Below are 21,067 nucleotides of genomic sequence, written 5' to 3'. Positions count from 1 at the left end.
GTCTGTGTGTTCTATGATTGTAATCAATAACGCAGAGGCAACGAACCACCCGACACCAAACAGCTTCACTGCAGCATTTTTTTTTTTTTTTTTTTAAAGTTCTGTCTTTCCTCGTCTTACAGTCTGTTGATCTGGACGTCCAGATTCATGCAAAACCCTTGCGCCAAGCTGTTTAGCTGAGCCTCACTGTTGCGGTCTTTATCAGCAGTTTAATAAGGGCACATTGATTTAAAACTACAAACTTCTGCTTCACAGGCGTCCGGTTAAACTATGAGGTTACTAAAAGTTAACCCACACCTACCAGCCAGTGAGAATCAAGAAATTCAAGTGTCATGTTTCATACTAACTCTGATGATTATATTTTGGGCATGGCCCAAAAAATGTTTAAGGAAAATATAATCTAATAATCATTAACTGAAAATCATCTCCTCACTCATCATCCAAGATTATTTAGGTAAAAAATGTCCAGTAAGGATATAATTTAAATTAGTAGATCCCAAATCGGAGAGCACAGACTCACTGTTGGAAGATGCATATGACCAGTGAGTGAGTGAGGACAGTGAACATGAAGATAAACAGAACTTTTTCACAGCAGACATTCTGACATGTCAAACACAGGTGTAGCACTGCAACAATTAATTGATTAATCAATAAGTCGACCCCCAGAGTATTTGTTCAGCTAATACTGCCCAACATCTGCTGGTTCCAGCTTCTCCAGTGTGAAGATTTTCTGTTTTATATTGTAACCTGAATATTTTTGGACTGTCGATCAGACAAAACAATACATTTAAATAAGTCACCTTGGACTTTTTTCACAATATTTGGTCATTTTCAAGTCAAAATTATTAATCAAGAAAGTAATAGTTAGAGCCTTACACTGGTGTAACTGATAACACCATTCACTGCTTCATTAAACCGCAACAACTGCTTGATGATCGTTAATGTAATTAGTTCCAGCTGTGCTTTCCCTGCTATGACAAGTTAAAATGTCTGCTGTGAAAAATGTCTGTGAGTCTGATTAATTTGGCAATGATTAAGAAGCGATGAGAGAAATCTCTGACGCTATAGTAAGACTATCAAGCCTCAGGTTAGTAAGTAAAACACAAGTACTGTACAAGCTGGACAGACTTTTAGTCAGGCTGATGCTGCTCATCAAGTAAACATGTCTGTCCAAAATACGAAGAAAATTTTCTTGCTCTTGAGTTCATTGTTGGCAGAGATGGACAGCCGTGTCTTTTGTGTATAAGAATGTATCAGTTTGTACAAAGTTTGACGGTCCTAAAAACTCAAATCCTAAGTACTTCTTCATCACATTAAATATTAATGCAAAAATTAAGATAATATATTTTAAAAAAAAATCTTTTAATCAGTGAGTCGATTTTCATAAAGTAAATTGGCAAATCATTCTGATGACTCATGAAGTCATTTTCTAAATAAAAAATACCAAGTCACTGTTTGCACCATCTTCAAAGTAAAAACTAAATATCTAAATGGTTTGGAAGCTGATGGGACAAAGTAAACCATTTACTATGTCTACTTGGACTTTGGTGATCAGCATTTTTTTAAATAACTATTTTCTGACATTTAATGGACCAGACAAATAATCAGCAAAATAAACAATGGATTGATAAAATTGTTGTACAACCCCAGAAGTGTCACCAGGTTTTGACTCAATGCATGTACAGACAACACGTGAAGCTCAGACAACAGCACAAATACAGAAATCTCTCATTAGTGAAAGGCCACAACTGTGCCTGTTACTTTGGTTGAGAACTTCACTTGATTTTCAGGGCTTTTAACTTGCTTAACAGAGACAAATATAAAAAGAAACACGCCGTTCATGATCTATTTAATGGTATAATTCTACTGATTCTGTTCAAGTAGTGCAGAGGTCATAGAGGTCAGTGCAGAGTAAGAGGCAGACCGCGGTGTATACACACCCGGACATATAAGCTATAAATTATTGAGAATTATTCAATTGTTGAGTGTTTCTATTACAACTGGCACAGCTTTTCTAGCCTTTACCGCACTGGTCACGTGATGCTCATGAGCCAATAATTGCGGCTTGAGTCAGTAAATCAGCTTCACACAAAGGAGAGCGACGAGACTTTGAGAACTAAGTGGGAAAAGTGGGGGAGTGGTTTAGAGGAGGGACAGAAAGATGTTTAGATGTGAAAAGGAGTTAACAAATGAGAGTAAAATGAAAGGTCAAGCTGCACTTTTTAATTTTATTTTTTAAAAATTAAGCAGATCTTTTTAAAATACACATTCCTCAAAAGCTTTCAGTTAAGTAGTTATGATAGCCCTTATTTTCCTTGAAACACCAAATACCACATACCTGTAGTGTTACCTATTGGTAAAAACTAACAGTAAAAGTTGGGAACTATACATACATTTAGTGCATCCACACACAAGATATTGCCAGCACCGTTTCCCAATAATTAACAAAGTGAAGCATCAGTGGGAGCTTTGACTTTGAGTCTGAATGCAGAGCCTTTGAGGTTTTGCTTTTGACCATTTCTCCCGAAGAGCTGTTAAATACATCAAACCACGTGATGAAAAACGATTACAAGAATGATAGAATAAGGGAACAGCATACGTCTGTCTCTACAACACCAGAGATACTCCAAAACTAAACGCGACACGCAGCAGCGACACTTTGTATCCACAGCACACACGCAGCCACACGGAGCTGAAAGAAGCCACGGGCACGTTAACTCCACAAACACACCAGCTATAACAGATCAGAGAAACCGTGTTAATCCCCAAAGAAAACGACATACTCCTCAGAGTTAGCATACCTGACACTTGTCCTGTACCCTCACGCTGTTTGCAGCATCCTTCAGGGCGCAGCCATGTTGGATAACTGAACACAGCAGACTGTTTGCTGCTGATATTCACAGACCTGCCACCTGCTGGACTGGAGGACCAGCTGCAACATCGACTGATAGGAAACTACTTTGCTGATTCAGATAGTTAACAAAAAACACAAAATATAATCAACAAATTGATTTATAATGTGTTATGACAGATAAATAATGTCCAGGGGACATTAAAAGGTGTTGAACCAGGCTGGGACTTGTTCAATGCCCAACTGTGACTTTTGAAATTAAAAGCATTGAATAACAAGTGCGTCCCTGCCAGGTTCATTACTTTTTTCTTTTAAGTTAATTTTTCCCAAATTCCGATAGTGAGAGTGAGACAGGAAAGTCAGGGGAGAGAGAGAGGACCATATGGCGCAAAGTGCCACAGGTTGGACTCGAACCCGGGCTGCTGCGGTGAGGCCTGCGTGGTACCCCGTGATTGATCCCGGCGAAAAGCTCAGAAGCTACCCAGCAGTTTATAATGTAATTAAAATCTGCCTCACCTTTACCAGCTTCAATAAAAGAAGTGATGAATCACTCAATATAATCCAGTAATACAATACATTAGTCTGAAATGGGCCATTGTGCATAATGAGAACTTTTACATTTGGTACTTATTATATTTTACTTAATGGAAAATTTTAAATGTATAGGACTTTTGCTTGTAACAGAGTATTTCTGCTCTGTGGTTTTGCTATTTTTAAAAGATCTGAGTTCTTCTTCTGCCCCTGACAAAGTCCTAACCAGTAGCTGCTCTGGAATTTTCATTGGTATCACATCATCTTAACACAAACACATTTAATGCTTTTTATAACAAAATTTGATTTCATTGTAAACCCCTAAATGTATTGCAAAAGGTTCCTGGAATGTGCTAAGCTGTTCAAATAAATTGACCCTGAATGTTCTACCTTTTAATTTAAATTGAAGACCAATTCACGTTCATGTATTGTACTGTTTCTGTTTCTATTCTTTACAATGCATGTAGCCTACTTTATTTTCTTATTTTTGATAGTTTTATTTCATATTTAATTTTTTCTTCTTGCTACTCATACACATGCTAATGATTTCACACTATCTTGTTCCAACTCTTCATTATCTTCATATGATTCTTAAATTGAGTGACATATTCAAAGCCAAGACTTTATAATTGTCATGGCCGAACCACTTCATCAGACGTTTGTATTCTAGATGTCTTGTGCATCACTTTACACACATTTTTCCAAATTTCAGCCTTACATATTTGATACGTTTATAGACTGTGGGATCTCCACTAGGATTTAAAGCAAAGATTTTGGGTTGGGAAAATGATCATACCGCAGCAGTTGGCTTTAGTTGAAAATTCTGTTGCTATAGCAACCACTGGCAGAGTTCCATAGCATTTGCAGTTTAATTGACACTATTACATTCACCATTCTGTCACATCTGTGACCAAGTAAATGTTGATAATCTTTCATCTACTCTCCAAATGCCCTTGTCAGAGCCTTATCTGTAGGTGCCCTTTTTATTACAGCTGTTCTGTGATTCTTTTTCCTTTTGTCTTTAATTCCTGATTCTTTTTCTGTGATCAGTCTACTGCTACCCAGCCGACAAACTGTCTGAGGCTATTGTGTTGCTAATAAAACATTTTAAGTAACTGTTAGCTAATTAATTTGAAAAAGAGTTGTTTTTCTACTCTTCTTTACACTCTTCTGTACTCTTCTATGTATATTTTTATTTTTCTAGATTAATTAGTTTTTCTTCTTATGGGGATTTAATGTTAATGTTTATTTTCCCACTGGTGCTGCTTTAGGGACTCATTTGATAGTTATAATCTATGTTTTTTGGAATCCAGTTTTCTTCTTCATATACTCAAACATTTTTTACAGTTCCTTTGGTCTAACTGCTGTTTTTGTTTCCTAGTCATTTTCTGATTTATAATCACTATCCTATTATCATTGATAATAGAATCAAATGAGAACGACCAGTTTTGTTACATGGCTCTAGGAACTTCACTTTCTTCAAAAAACTCAATAAAAAATGTATTCATGTTGTTGCACCACCAGATAATCTCCCTCCTGTGACCTGGACCAAAATAACCCTGTAATTAATTCTGTTACACTTCCATAATTAAATAGCATGAGCATTAGAGAAAGCATTTCCATTAAGGGTTATAGAAACATGAGCAGAGCTGTTGGCTTGGACTGTTTTTCAGCTGAACTTCAAGTCACGTTGCTCAGTCTTCAATATGAATCGTTATTTTGACAGAACAAACTTTTGTTGGACATGTTCTGTTGAGTTTGTATTCCTCTGCAAATGTATTTTATTGTATCTTATTCCACTAGAAAAATGTGAAGGTAAATACATATTACTAAGATATTATAGTTTATTTATATTAATCATTTCAATACATCTCACAGTTCTCTTACAAGATTCCCCCAAGTGGATTAACTTGTGTAACTCATCTGAAACAAATATTGCTGAACAGCAAATAAGATGCTGGCATCAGCAACTAATTTACATCTTATATTTGCACTGAATCTTGTACAGAGTCTAAAGTCAATTAAAAATTCACAAAGCCAAACACATAACTGCAAAAAGTTATTTATTAAAATATTTTATTTGGAATTAATTCAAGTTATTTACATGAACATTATTTCAGCTTTCCTTTGATAGTGGTGCAATCTATGTTTTGACAGATTAATGTGAGTAGTGATGATGAGATATTCTATTTTTATAAAACTTTGGTGAAATCATTCAGTATACAAACACTCACCATACAAAAGTGCTCAAAGTGACATAAAATATTTCCGAAATATTCTAATTCTGTTACATTAAAACGTGTGGGGTGAAATTCAAACTGTAAATATGAAATATACTTTATATTTTTCTCTGAGCTTAACAATAAAAGTTCAGTATGCAAAGCTGGGATTCACCACATTGACAAGTGAACATGTACAAAAGCGTTTCAACTTCACAAAATAAAAACCAAAGGAAGAATTCACAGTATGTTTGAGGTAATAATGCAGAAAAAGGGTGTTTGACACTGATATAGAAGTGGTCTCAAATATTCTATGGCATTTTAAAACATTTCATAAATAATTTGATATTCTAAAATGTCAAACAAGTACCATTAAAAAAAGCTATCAAAGATTCACAGATCAGTTGGTAGAATTGGTCACTTTCAGTAAGGCAGCAGCACTCACATTTAGGGAATGCTCACTGGGAAAGAATTCCTTCAGAAGGAATGACAGAAGCATCTGTTGAAAAAGACAAGGCAACAAAGTCAGAACTAGATTTGTGTACTATAGCAAATAAAATGGTGGAAGAGTGAATGTTGGGATACTCACATAGACCAGCGTTTTGTTTTCTTCGCTGTCCTGGAAAAGGTTAAAGACAGACTCCATGTCCGTCTTCTTCAGGACAAGATAGTTTGAATCTACAGAGAGGACATTAAAAATACATTTTAGATGAATGACCAACTGCCAAAAATAACTGGACGCTTCTTTCTAAAGTGCTGAAAGGTGTCCACCTACATCTGGCATTGATGAGGTTATGTGCTCGCTCCCTGGTCTCGCTTTTGTCCTCGTCCGTGCGAGCAGGAAGAGGAGGAGGAGGAGGAGGAGGAGGAGGAGGTGCTGCTGGTTGAAACTCCGGCCACTGCTTTTCTCGCAGAGTGTCGATGTACGCAGCCATCTGCGTTTCTGTTGGGTTCATCTTGTTTAAGAAGGAGTTCACTTTCCTGAGGAGGAATTCAACTCAGAATCATAAGTCATTCTCACAGACTATGATACAACAAATGCATGAACTGTGAAGAGGCATCATCAGTCAACTTACTTTTTCAAGATGGGCATAACGGGTTTCAGAATGGCATCAAATATGTTTATGAGGATGGAGTTTCCTGTCAAGACACAAGTATTAGATTCGTCTTGAAGGACACCAATCATGTTTTAGCATATTTGTCACAAATTGTGCATGTGTTCTTTCATTTTTACCACTCGAGGACAATGCAGTGAACATCTGTTTACCTCTACATCAAAAAAGCAACAACCAAATTCTAAAGACTTTTTCAAACAGGTCTTTAGCTCTTGAGATGCTCAACTATGTTTACCACTTAACACTTTCCAAATTCATCCACCTGAATTTTTCCTTTTCCAAATCATGGGTCTAAAGGACAGACGGTGTCAGACAGTCTGTAAAGCCCACAGGGGCAAATGACTTGTAAGTGCGGGCTATATAAATAAAATTAGCTTTACTTGTTAAATATTTGTCATTTTGGCACAATAAGATTATGCAGTGTGCTTTGATTCATCAAAAATATTGCTTAATGCAAGGTTAATATGACAGCCAATTATTTACTAAAGCCTACCACAGCTGTTAAGATTTTGAAATGCATTTTCCTACCTTTGGGCAAGTCACTGTTTTCAGTTTATCTCAGTACGGTGTAAATGAAATATCATAGGTTTGAAGCCTGCCTGAGGTTGATAATTCATCACAGTGAACATTTATCTTTCTTTGTTGAGGCTGTATTATTGTTACATGATAATTCAGTTCAAAGATTATTTGATTAATGCTCTTGATGAAGCGTCTTTGACAACCCACGATTTTGAAACTACACAGACAAACCTTCTATTGCATCAAGTTACCAAATTAACATTACCCTTTTCATCACATCAGTGTGCTCACTGTCTATCATCTCATTTTCTTTGTTGACTACATGGATGGTGTATATAATGCTGTTTGGCTGCCTGCTGTCAATCCTGCATTATCTGAGCTCCTCAGAAGCACATGAATGCACCACCCAGGGGAGTTATCAAAACAAGCCATACGTTCATTTTAAAATACCACATGATGATTAATAAAGACGTAAAGGATTAGCTTTCTCAGGCAAATATCAAGTCTCTCCATGTTAATTTGCTTATGGTGCTGTGAAGAACTAAAATAACTGGCTGTCTAAATGCATTAATCTAAGCGCAGTAAAGTGAAGTACACATCATTTCTAATAAATGGACCACAGAATTTTAAAAAAACAAAACACTTGCTGTGAACAACGCCATCTGAGTTTTGAAAAAACTGCACAAACCAGATATCTCTTTGAGCAGATCAAATATGGCTTTGGTCGCCTCCAGCTGCTCCCAGTTGACTTGGCTCTTCTGACCCTGGGAGTCCTCCCCTCTTGGCAAAGCGCCCTGCTCCTTCCCTTTAGTCTTGTTCGCTCCACCTGACATCTTGAAACATATTTTCTCCTTTTTATTCGACCTTGTGCTGAAATGAAGCCATGACGGGCTCTCAGCGCCCTCCCCCTGTGAGCTTCCTATTTGTCTGCAGTGTGGAGTGGAGTCTGAATCAGGCGGGTCTCCATCACCGCTGGTTTTTGTTGAGGCCAGAGACTCTTGTGACTTGGACCGGGTCAGTCCTCTGAAGATGGTTTTAAAGTGAGAGGTTAAGGGATTATCAGAGTCCTCTATTTTGTCCTGGGAACAGTTTTCAGCACTTGAAAACTCTGAGTGAGCAGCAGACTGTGTTTCCTTTTCTGTTTCTGCTTCCTCCGGCGGTTGTGAAGGGGGATCACAGTGGGAGATAACGATAGTTGGGAGAGGAGCCCCGGCAACATTACTGCCATTCTGAGTAAAGGCACCTGAGTTTTCTGACGGCTGAGCTGTGGATTCTGGGAGTGGAGATGGCATTATGATTTCTTTAGAGGCCTCTGTCTGAGGGCTAGAGCTCTGCAAAGAAAAACAAAACATTAAGGTAGTGACAGCTGACCCTGTGGCTCGCGCCTCGATGGTGCAGCATGGCAGACACCAGCGACTGAACAAAGCCACATCCGTTTACGATCACATTTTTAAAAAAGAGCAGGGATTTTACACATGAAGCTCAGTTTACTCATTATGGGTTGTATTATAAAGCATGTGAAAAATAGTTTGATAATGTGGCTCTGTGGGAAGATGGAGATGTCAGGGTGATCTCAATTTCAGTGTGAGACTTCACGTTGATGAGAGAAAGCCTTAAAAAGCAGGGGATGTGGAGTTTAGAAGATGTGACGTTATCATGTTATTATGGAGTGAGAGTCTAATGAAAGACGATATCAAGTTGCAATATGGTAAATGATCCAGTGTTTCAGAAGCTTTACACATAGTGGGGATAAAAGTAAGGATGTTCCAATGCTGACTGCTTCAATTTTAACATAGTTCCCCAACTTAATGGAAGTGCAAGTCTAAATCACTGGAGAGCCCCTTTACTGCAGGTTTTTGATTAACTGTCTCCATTTCTACATCTATTAGCTGCTGCGGAGGATGCTATAATTCAGGCAGACATTGAGGTCATGTTTTAGTCACATTTAGGACTTAGGGCTTGGCAACATGACTTAAAAAAAAAAAAAAAATTAATATCTTGATTGAAGTGGCAATTAAGATCAAAAGCAAAAAGGTTTTCATTGTAAGTTTAATATTAAAGTATCAGTATCTATTTGTAACACCAAAAACACAGAATCCTGTATATTTATTAATTCATTAGCCATCCTGCTCATCCTTTTAGGGTCGTAGGGATGCTAAATATCTAACTGGATAAGTAGTATTTAAAAGAAATTACACACATAAGACAATTGCACATACAGCATACATCTTGCTGTAAAGTAGGTCAACATAAAAACTCTGTCCTTGAATAAAAAGTAGCTTCTGCACATAAACAAAACTGAGTTTAACAGAAACAGTGTGCAGTATAAAGAAAGGTGTGCGCTGTGCCTCTGTAGTCTCTGCAGGTTTTGTGACAGGAACACGAGGCTGTCAACAGCGTCTGGTCTCAGAGACGCCCTGTGGCATGTCACAATATTACTACTGGTGCTAAACATCCTTTAAGAAGGGAAACACACAGAGGTATTTTTTGCCTCTGGGAACATTGCTACAGTAACATGTCATGGTCACAACGCATGTCGCTGTCGACCAATTAGAGCGAGAGCGAGAGAGCGAGAGAGAGAGAGAGAGAGAGAGAGAGAGACCATTGCACAGTTGTTTACCTTTCAAACGCAGTCATTTTAAAATGCACATAGATGGTAACCTGCTTAGCCAATATGGTGCATATCTTGTTTCCTCTATAAAATAGAATATATTGATATTTTTGATAAACTAAGAATTATTTTCATTAGCTGTTAGTCTGTTGATTATTTTCTTGATTAATTGATTTGTCTTTAAGTCTGTAAGATTATGAAAAATTAACGTATTTCCCCAGAGAGAGAGAGAGAGAGAGAGAGAGAGAGAGAGAGAGAGAGAGAGAGAGAGAGAGAGAGAGAGAGAGAGAGAGAGAGAGAGAGAGAGAGAGAGAGAGATTCTTCAAATAGCTTTTTGTTTGACCAAAAGTAAAAAAAACTCTAAGAGTCAGTTAGTCAGAACTGTCTAATTAGGGGGATTTTTGCCAATCTAACTCCCTCCACCTCCCTGTCTCCTCCTGTCTGAGCATCTGAGCATTTCGTAGTGCGTGAACTGAAATTTTTATTAAAGGTTGTTTAATCTGTGTGAAACTTCAGCTCAGATTTGTTCCAGACGTCACATGAGCAGAGCCACACTGTCAAACTAAAAAGCTTATTTTAGGAATAAATGGTTAAAACCATGACACGAGTGTCCTGACTGAAACCGATTCCAGTTTAGTAAAACCTGGGACACATTTATTTTAAGCTTTGGGCATCATTTCTATTGGTCATATTGTATTTACTGAGTAATTGCTGAGATCTAGGATTATGGTGATTCTGCAACAACTGACTGAGAAACACAAGTGCTGAGAATTTCTCAGACAGGTTGTAAACAAGGAAATAGTTCACCCAGAATATCTAGACCAGTTTATTTGGGGGTGAAACCAAAAGCAAGTGCATTGCACAGGAAAATATTTGCATCTCTGGCAGGCTGAAGGACGTTTGTCTTTCAACTGTGACTGATGTTAAAAACACAGCAAATAGCTGGAGTAATAATCTTAATATTCTCTTTTGTTTTCACCTCCAAATAAGTTCCTGATCATCTGACTGCTCATGTTTTTGTAGCAATGTTGCCATATTCACAGATTTCAGCAATTCACTTGTTGAGGACAATCTTATTATTGATGGTAGGAATGATAGTCAATGGTCCATAAAGTCCAATGTTTTAATAAACTGGGGGGATCCTTTTAAGATGTCAACATGAAGAAAAGCAGACACATGAAACTTTACCTCTTCTTCCTCCTGTCCTGGAGTCAGGAAGTAGGCCAGGCCGCTGAGAAGGCCCCACACGCCTCCATAATGTTCCTCCTCATTCAGCAATTTATCAAGAGGGCAGAGGAACTGAAAAACCGGCTGAGTGTGGCCAATCAGATTATCAGAAAGTAATTCCTGGGAAAGAAAATAACAAAATGTTGAGCCATAAATCTTTCAAGTGATTATCTGTCAACACGTCTCAGATTTTTCTTTGTTTCTCTCACCTGCAGAAAGTGCTCCACAGATACTCTCACTTCTTCTTTAACCTCATCGTTGACCTCCGACTCCTCCAGTACCAGGATTGTGGACAGACTGGTTGAGTCCTGAAAAGTGCAAAAAGCTGAATTCCTTGTATTTTGTTTCCACAACAGTGTTTCCCTCTGGCTCATGCTGAATATATAATAAGGAACAACTAGTTTCTCTGAAGTTAAAAGGAAAAAAAGATTTTCTTTCACTCAATACACACCAAAATCATAAATTAACCAATAGGAATTCATAACACTGAACTATATGATGATGGGAAATCAAAGGGAACTTGTCATTTCCAACTGCTGCTACAGTATTTCACTCAACAGTTTAAGTGGAATTTGCTTTGCACTGTCGTTGCAGACAAAATAATTTAGGAGTTATATCCTTAGCTCTGCAGATATTTTCCTGTAGATATCACTACATGTCATCCATATAATACAGCATATACACCCATGCCATATATGTTGACATTTCTACAATAACCTCATTCAGTAGAAAACCTAGAGGAAAAGCCTTGGTGCAAACATGGGCAGGAAGAGTGTGAAAGGTATTCCCAAACAATAAGTAGCTCTTCCAGTTCGTGGGAAAACCCCCGCCTCATTGTCCTGCGATCTACATTTACCTCCACACTGGCCCCACTTAGTCTCCTCCGAGTCCGAATCTCTAACATCTCTCACACCATCCTGACATTCAAGAAAAGTTTGCATTTTTAGGTTTAAATTGTTCATCCTGTTCATACAAAGACTGTGGCAAAATCCACAGCTCATGTTCTGTGTAAAAATACTCTCGCAAGTTCAGCTGGAGATAATGAGGCGCCAGCTTTCTAACTGAGAAAAATCAATTGGGTATCTTTGAAAGTTGCGGTCTTTTTAGCAAATGGTTTTGGAATTGAATTAGGAGAGAATCTTCTCTCCAGTGTGGAGAGCAGAAAATGATTAAAGTGACTGTTTCGATGTACATGTGAACATCTGAGTATTGATTAAAGATCGGCTTTAAAAAATGTGGGGAGATACGCTGCCTTCTCATCATTCATTCACACACTCACACTCTTCCCACCCAAAAAAACTGTTCACCAGACAGATAGAAGCTCAAACAGTGCAGGAAGTGTGGTTATTCACCAAACATGTTAGAGACTATGCTAACAGTTATAATGATATCAGCATCATCTCCTTTGTGTATCATGATTGTTTGGTTTGCTAGCTTCAGACATCAAGTCAGTGATTCAAAGGCCTCTAATGTCAGTGAGAAAATCAGCAGTCCTCATCTCACAAGCACAGCTCAGTTTGTGTAAAAGCAGGCAATGCAAGGCCAATGACATGCAGGCCTAATTAAGCATGGTATTGCTTTTCCACTCTGAGAAAATGCTTCAATAAATAAAAATAAGTTTTAAGTTGAGCTGAAGCTTTTTTCCTTCATGATGCGGAGCTGGTCTGGTTTTCAACTCAGGGTGATTTATTTAGAATATGCAGACATTACAATCAGTTGACAGTTTATTATAAGTAACATCTATCTAAAGTTAATGTAGTCTAACAGTCCTTCAATAAATCTTCCCTTCATAATGTTCGGTTCAAAGTGTTTTGGAGAGGTGTTGATTCAACTTTATGATAATTTTGCAGGCTGCAGTTTGTGCTGCTGTTGAACTGTATTCCATTATACAGAGATGTGGGTCCATCATTTAGCATACCCCCAGAGATATAAGTGTTTATTATTACAGTACTGTTGCATTAGTCTTAGGTACGTGTACTGGCAAGTGAGGTAATTAAATCTGTTAAAAGAAAAAAAAAAAACTCACACAACAAGGCTTTCCATCTGCCTTTTACCTGCCATCGGTTGCGAAAATATATCACATCCATGTAGGTCTTCCTGATGTCCCACTGCAGGTTCTCCGGGCTGTCGTTCTCCTCCAGATGTACGGTGAAGATTAGCTCCTCATCCTCCCAGTCGGCCTGCGACACAGTTAACTCGTGCTCAAACCCAAGCTCAAACATTAACATACCATCCAAGGACAAGCTTTTACAGAGCCTCAGCAGACAGATAACAAGCCTCCAGGACATTCCACACTGTCAGTGATATTTATAACTCACATGAGGGATGCTGACAGCCCAGCGGCCAACGCGCCACATCTCATATGACAGCTTGAATTCCATCATGTCCTCTTGTACGCTTGTCAAGTAGCTCTCCAGATCACTGAGATCACTGTCCTCCTTATGGTGTTTGGCCAAAAAGCAACAATGAATCTGTCATGTTTCACAAATTGTCATCCTCAGTTTAATATATTGTGTTATCTGCAGCGGCCTCACCCTGTCAGAGTCCTGCAGGCTGTGAATGGAGCCCTCCCTGCTGCTGACAGCGTCCTCGTTGGACACGTTATCATGGGCCACCATGATCCTCATCATCAGCTCCTGCTCCATCATTTTCATCTTCTTCTTCTTGGCCTTCTTGGACTTCATCTTGTCCACAAATTTTGACCATCCTTCCTTCAACTTGTTGGCTGAATGTTAAAAACGCATGTGAAAGTCACAGACAATTTGACAGCTTATGTCATCAATTTTGTACCGGTTTTCTTTATTGAGTTCACTGTCGTACTGAACTTCTTTCCCCCGTGTACTGAGTATTGTGCATGGGGAGAATAATAATGAATTCTACCTTGACATTGATCTTGATCTAATCAACACTAGCTGCATACACTTTATGTACTGTGAGGAAGTGCAACAACTATGGAGCATCACTATGGTGGGAAAATATGCAAGAAAACTATCCACAGGATATAAGTCACACTTCATTAGGCCTGTAAGTGCTGTAAACATGATAAGTAATCAAATGTGATGGGCGAACAATAAATGTACCATCAGAGTTAAATAATGCTTACAGATTATGACAAATACTGGTACTTTTCCAGAATTTATGAGGGGACCTTTACAGGAAATATGCATATTCATCATATCAGACTGTTCATTATCACGGCGTAATCATTCTTATTCGGTCATCATCACTGTTTTGGATTGTTTTCGATACAAAGAGATAGGAGTTTCTTGAAGACTGCGCAGAAATGATTTGCCATTCATCTTGCTGTTTGTGTAATTAACAGTTTGCACCAACAAACAAAAGAAACAGGGGACAAATTATGCATTGAAAGGAAGGCTGGTAAAGAAAATTATTATGTCACGTAGCTGACAACCCAGTGCTATTCATCAAACTGTTGTACATGACGTTATGTGAGCACAGTCATCTGTTCTGCAAACATCCACAAACTACTCCATCTTTTTCAAGCCTACATTATCCACATCGGATTTTCTCCCTCAGAAATAACTAAAAACCAGGTGAAGAATCTCATGTGCTGTTCCTACAGCTTTAGGTATCACAGAGCTTTGAAATGTATAAGCTGAGTCACATAACACACCTTTCCTTTTGTCCTTGATCCTGGAGCTTGTTGAAATCCCTGCTCCCTCCAAACTCCTAGAAACCCAAAAACAAAAAGGTCAGTTGCAATTTCTAACACAGACGGTAGCTGATACGGTCGCTGCTTTGAGGCTCACTATGACTAGGTCATTCCAGCGGTGTGTGAAAGATGACAGCCACTCACACTTCACTGCCTTTGCCCTCGCATTTGCCCTCCTGCGAAGCCAGAGAGGCTTGGTCCGGGTCTGATCCACACAGCTCCTCCACAGAGCCTTTGGGGGTTGCGCTCTCGAGCTGGCTCAGCACCAGCTGGTTCAGGTTGTCCGGGTCCGACAGCCACGTCACTAACAGGCCCAACCCTGAGGAAAAACAGCCAACACACTAACTCTACAAACTCCGTTTGTCATGACAGAAACACACACTGGGATCAGGAGGTAAAATATTCATATATTTATTTGGATTGGAATGAGTCATGTATCTGCGCAGTCTGTAATAATAGCTTCCATAATTAATTTTTTAAAAAGAGTAATTCAACATTTTCCAAAATATGATTATTTGCTTTCTTGCCAGTTCACTTAGTTTAGTATATAAGCTGGAAACAGGTAGTACGGCCTTGTCAAAAGGAAAATCCACCCGCCAGCACCTCAATGCTCAATAATTAACATGCTGTGCTTTTATGGAGAGTTAATGTGCCAGACTATTTCTTGGCTGGGAGAAGTGACTTGTGACTGTGAGTCTACCTCAATGTGACATGTTGATGACGAATGTGAATAAGAGCATACTATACTATAAAGTACTATATTATTTCTTTTGACTTCAAATACCTTGTGTAATTGAAAATGAATGATGCGAATCTCAACTAATGTAATCATCAAGATAAATAACTTCTAACTGGTATGAGAAATCATAATATTAGGAAAAATTTTTACTGTAATAATGAAGCCCTATAACACTGCAGAAAAAACACACTTTCACGTGTCTTTGACCAAAACACAGAAATCGGCCATTTCCAGTCACCTAAATGGAAAGCAGTTATTTTTTTTAAACTACAGCTGTGAAAATCACTTATAGTAACTGAGCTACATGTACAATTGCTAAAACCTACTGCACAGCAAGGCTCCCACAAGGTAAAACATTTTATCTGTTACTAAAAAAAAAAAGAAAATCCCTGTGAGGGAACTGGAAAGTCACTGTGGAAGCAGCCTTCCTTTTATGTAACCCAAAATTCATGTCCTAAGCTCCACAATACCACTGACAATAAGGGATTACATACAATTCACACTTGTAAAAGTCATCATGGGAGGCTTAGCCCTTATGTAAGGCTGCATTCCTGCAGAGAGATAATTTAATGCTTCCTTACCCTTTAAGGCAACAATCTCATTTAAGGCACAGCGGTTGACTTCTTGGCCCCAGAGAGATTCGGGAAAAAGGTTACGTACAAGAGTGTCGGAAAACTCTCTGAGAGCTGCAATCTCATCTGCTCTGGAGCGGAACAAGAGCTCTCTGAGACAGAAAACACAGCACACGTAGTAAAAGGGAAGTGAATCCAACCATTAATAAGTACTAAAAAAGGTCCTAGATGTTTATCACCACACAACTGATGATCACTAGATGTAAATCTTAAATCTAAAGTGATGCATTCCCCTTGAAACACCATTTGCCATAAGAACACCCATTAGGATGTCACTGCAGGTATGATCCAGTAAAAGTATGGTAAATTATTCATAGGTGATAAAAAACATTGAAGCATTTATAGAGTTCAGACACATTATTGAGTGCAAAGAGTAACTGAAGCAGCCCCAGCAGTCATTTTAAAACAAAGTAGGTGTCAAGTCTCACCTGTCCGACTGCTTTGCGTTGTGCAAGTGCTGGGTCAAAATACGAATGGAGCCCACGACCGCCTGGCAGACATCAAAGTCTTTGGCTCTCTCAATGATGCGGTCGATTACGAAGTCGAATTCCCTGCTGAGCACCTGGTGCAAAGGCTGGTGCTCGCGTGGCTCGGGAACCTTGTACCAAGACAGGACCAGCTGAGCATAGGCGCACTCAAACACTGAGGGGAGCAGTCACAAAGGAAATTCATATTAACATCAAGTTACCATGATCATCTCCTGAGCATCAAACTGAAGGACTTCAAGCTCTCTTTTTTACTTTTACAGATATCGTCAGATCTAGAAATCTTGTGGATGGGCACACCGGTAGCTCGCCGGGTTAAGAGCGACCATTTATACGGGCTGAGGCCTTACAGCAGCTGGGTCCCAATCCATATCTGGACCTTTGCTGCATGTCATTCCCTCTCTCTCCCCTGCCTTTCCTGTCACTTGCCATTATTGCTGTCAAAATAAATAAAAGGCACAAATGCCAAAAAAAAAAAAAAAAAAAACCTAAAAAAAGAAATCCTGTGAAAATTATTCAGTCGAATATCCATGACAGGATTTTCCTCTGAACACGAGAAGCTCTTGGTGAGATGAAGACAAATCCCTCTGGGGAGTCTCAGTGAATACACTGAGCATCTTTTATTTACAGCAACATAACTGTGTTTATATACCACGCAGAGACAAACTGAGAAAACCAGCTGAAAGTGCTGATGTATAGATAAAATATTTTTTGGAAGATATCTCTGTCATGCATAGACTTTCAATGAAGAAGACAAAAACAAGCCAGAATAAAATCACTTTATAGCTGAGTTTATGCTGAAAAAAAATGGCACCATACATATAGGGTAGAGACAGTTTAAAAGGTGTTGAATAAAAGGCAAAAAAAAAAAAAATGCATAGACCGTTTGGAAACGTGAACCAGAACCAACCTAGACTCTCAACCTCAGCTCATACATTTGAATGAGACTGCTGTATTTAAGAGTGAAAATATTAAGCACCAAATAGTTGCAAAAAGCTGACAGTTTTTTTTCCTACTGTTTTCAAAGTCTGACTTGAACCTTGAGCAGTCTGAATAGAGAAAGCATAAAATACATGTGCAAACTCACTATTATTCTGCAACACATTGAGCTCATTGAGAGTTGTGAAATCAATCTCATAACCCATCTCTAACCTTGTTAATTATCGCTAAAACAGGAGCAAAGCACACACAACTGATAATGCAGCTGCATGGAAACCAGATAGCTTATTTCCTGTTTTACACATCAACTCTCTGCTGAGGCTGTGTTCTTCATCTTTTCTTTCTTTCCTCAAAGCCCCTCCTCGCCTCCTGTAACATGAGCTCCAGCTGCAGCTGTGTCTGTGCAAAACTGCCCTCTTCGCTGTGTTCAGTCCAAACACAGCTACAGTGTGCCGACAACAGGACAGTCTTAAGTCAAGTGCACAACCTTGACGTTTAACATGCACCTCACTCTTGAACAAAGTGTTTCTAACCTGCAATGACAAATGTGTCGACGCCACTTAAAATCGCACCGTCTTCTTGTAGAAACAAGCCTCACCTTGCTGCAGAGACCTCTTCACGTGTGGATACTGACACTCCAGTGGTTCTGCCTGCTCACTGCTTTCTCCATCCAACAGGTCTTCCTCAACAGTTTCCTACAAAACAGAAAGCAATGGATCATCTCCAGGTTCGCTCTTATGGTCAAATGTGTAACATAGATTAATGCTGAAGTTTAGGTCACACTGGGCCATGTGATGAGTGAAAACAAGTTTTTCCAGGTCTGTAAAGAAGGGGGGAAAAAGCACCTCAGGCCACGAGTGAAAATACTTCAATATTTGTCTAGTTTTACTAATCTCACAACTCAAGTATTTGTGTAGCTTGGCTTGTAAACATGGCAAAGAGATTAATGACTTCCACTTTGATAAGGACTTCAGACATTACTAACACACTGACAATATTATAATATTCACAGACTTATCTCACTTATTTACATATATAGGGGAGAAAGACTGACGATGATGTACAAATGCATTACATTTTTTTTTAACATCTTTAATTTAAAACACAAACCCGTGTCGATCATGCGACACTGCTCGTAAAAGCAACTCTTTTCTGCAATAAAACACAATGTGCAAAGCAAAATGAAACAGAGCCTACAGATCATTCTTACCTCGAGAGGATGTTCCTTGGTTTCTTCATCGGTTTGAGTGCTGCTCTCTCGTCCACTGTTTGCGAGTGATAGTTGAGTTGTAAAACAGAAGAGGAAACATAAAAAGTACTGTGTGACTGCGCGGCCGCTGTCTGAAAAATACCACACCAAGGCGAGGATTATGGCGATGGAGAAGCGCCATAGATACATCTTCTTTTCTTACAACACCTTCTTTTCGCTTCTTTCTCGCACTTCACGTCGGTGTGTGTTGCACATGACCTGAGTTAGTTTGTTCAGCCACATCTTTAGCAGCGAGAGAAAGGGGACGCCGTTCAGCAGAGAAGAGGAAAACAACGAAGTTTATCAAACTGGTGAAAGCAGAGCTGTGATTGGCTGCGGGCAAAGCCGCGTGCCTGCTGTTGATTATAACAGGACGCCATCTGTAGGTTACAGGTTTATCTGACAGCAAGGAGTGAGTATCTATCTATCTATCTATCTATCTATCTATCTATCTATCTATCTATCTATCTATCTATCTATCTATCTATCTATCTATCTATCTATCTATCTATCTATCTATCTATCTATCTATCTATCCTGCCTTTAAAACTATATTTAGGCTAAGTTAAAGAAAAAAAGTAAAATGAAGCTCATTGGAGAAATGTCTCACTTTGGTAAATATCTCAAAGCAAGTGGCCTCCAACTGGCCCTTCTTTTTCCAATTGGGGCAAGAGCCAAAACCACTGGTTTAATCTTTAGCAAAGTGTTGTATTTTATAATCTCATCACAATGATTTCTTGTGTAAAATCTTACTCTGAAAAGTAAATAGTTGAGTGGAGTAAAAAGTTCAACATTTCCCTCCAGATTTGCTTATATTTTATTGTGAGATTTAATCAACCATAACCGTCATCATATCTATCCAAAAGACAAATAATTAAGATCAAATAATAAATAAACCAGCACATAAATAAATACTAGATTTAGTGTATCATATTAAATCATTTTAAATGAGAAATTGTTTTGGCACTGGGCTGTTCTCTACTTTCTAGATTATACAATCTCCGATTATGATGTAATAGTAATGAAAATACAGCAGTATGTGACAGCAGAAATGGGTTACCACTTGCTTAGGCTAATCTGGAAAATATGCATTGGCTTTAAATCTTATTAACACTGTCATGTTTGAAATAACTGAAGAGAGGCAGATGCCACAAGGTGGCGCTAACACTGCTCGACAACTAATACAAAACAGAACTGGAGAAGAAACAGCTTTAAATGTTCACAAGTAACACAATGTGATGTAGGGTTTGATCTGGATATAATGGATGTTGCACTAGCAATCAAAACACAGGAGACAGATATGATGAATAGGCCTATTATTTACTCTTGAGTGTGAATTCAACATAAGAAAAGGCCATTGCAAACATTTGTCAAAAAAATGTACATCTGGAAAATGATGAATTCACACAGTAGGAATGCAGTAAACAAGCTGCAAAATAAATTTGATTATATTCATGCCTGAGGAGACAACCTTCAAACTAGAGACAAGCCTTCAGTGGGCAAATTCTCCTTATACAGATATTAAAAGATCCATGCTCTATATTAAAGTAATAAAGCTGTGATACAATCAGCAGATACTCTGAGCAGCGTGAAACAAACATTTCCAAGAAGATGTTATCGCTTTAAAAATTCTGTTGCCTTTAACTGCATCATTTATTTATTGGTAACACTTTACTTGAAGTTCACTGTTTAACATTTAGCTATATATTAAGCTGTATATTAAGACTTAACTCTTGGTTTATAAAACACTATAATGTGGTAGTATATATATAGAAGAACATTTTAAGAGTTTATTAATGTATAGACAGAGTAATAGATAGCAGATCTAATCATGTGTTTTTCCCCAAAGCCCTGAGGTCACGACCTGATGGAGCCATGACGTAATTCAGTCTAACAGCTGAAGTTACGCAACAGCCTGTCTGACAGAAGGCTTTTAGTCACCCAGTGTGAAGGCTAGCTTCAGTGATCCTGGACCTGCATGTGGGTACTCACACTGACTATCAAGTGCCTTTAAAGAGTAGCCCACAGCTGCGGTGGGATGTAACTAAGCACATGTACATGTTTTACTTGACCACATTATTTTAACAGTTATAGTTACTCGACAAATGACACATTTGACATTTTACATATGATAATAATAATTAATAATAATTCCTTTATTTATATAGCACCTTTAAAAACAAGGGTTTACAAAGTGCTTTGACACAAAAGCACAATCATACAAGAGAACACTGGCGCACATATGAAACATATGAGCCTATAAATTATGATGTATTG

General features: G+C 38.5%; 2 protein-coding genes across 2 annotated transcripts in view; both read right to left on the bottom strand.

Moving 5' to 3' along the window:
* mrpl11 (mitochondrial ribosomal protein L11) overlaps positions 1-2,889 on the bottom strand; it is a 41,050-nt gene extending 38,161 nt beyond the window's left edge. The window contains exon 1 of the mRNA XM_056383260.1: positions 2,802-2,889. The gene's annotated coding sequence lies outside the window, so the exon portion shown is untranslated. The remainder of the gene's footprint in view (positions 1-2,801) is intronic.
* A 2,552-nt stretch (positions 2,890-5,441) lies between these two features.
* si:rp71-46j2.7 (uncharacterized) lies at positions 5,442-19,083 on the bottom strand. Its single transcript, XM_056383711.1, has 16 exons — positions 18,752-19,083; positions 18,140-18,236; positions 16,546-16,759; positions 16,067-16,209; positions 14,891-15,065; positions 14,708-14,763; positions 13,608-13,798; positions 13,392-13,511; positions 13,128-13,253; positions 11,283-11,381; positions 11,035-11,193; positions 7,924-8,566; positions 6,678-6,741; positions 6,377-6,582; positions 6,191-6,279; positions 5,442-6,100 (listed from the first exon to the last, which is right to left on the bottom strand). The coding sequence occupies exons 1-16, from the start codon at positions 18,938-18,940 to the stop codon at positions 6,002-6,004; spliced, it is 2,670 nt and encodes an 889-aa protein (XP_056239686.1). The 5' UTR covers positions 18,941-19,083; the 3' UTR covers positions 5,442-6,001.
* Between the last annotated feature and the right edge of the window lie 1,984 nt (positions 19,084-21,067).

Source organism: Seriola aureovittata, chromosome 8 (assembly GCF_021018895.1).
Source record: "Seriola aureovittata isolate HTS-2021-v1 ecotype China chromosome 8, ASM2101889v1, whole genome shotgun sequence".
NCBI lineage: Eukaryota > Metazoa > Chordata > Actinopteri > Carangiformes > Carangidae > Seriola > Seriola aureovittata.
Note: the sequence above shows the minus strand (reverse complement) of the source record. Positions and strands in the feature narration are given on the sequence as shown.

What these genes read in the sequence shown, in the direction of transcription:
- si:rp71-46j2.7 (XM_056383711.1), bottom strand. Translation starts at nt 18,940, where the DNA reads ATGTATCTATGGCGCTTCTCCATCGCCATAATCCTCGCCTTGGTGTGG. An exon ending in CCAAGGAACATCCTCTCGAG is followed by an intron (nt 18,237 to 18,751) that starts GTAAGAATGATC and finishes TCTGTTTTGTAG; the next exon opens with GAAACTGTTGAGGAAGACCT. An exon ending in GAGGGCAAAGGCAGTGAAGT is followed by an intron (nt 14,764 to 14,890) that starts GTGAGTGGCTGT and finishes TTGGGTTTCTAG; the next exon opens with GAGTTTGGAGGGAGCAGGGA.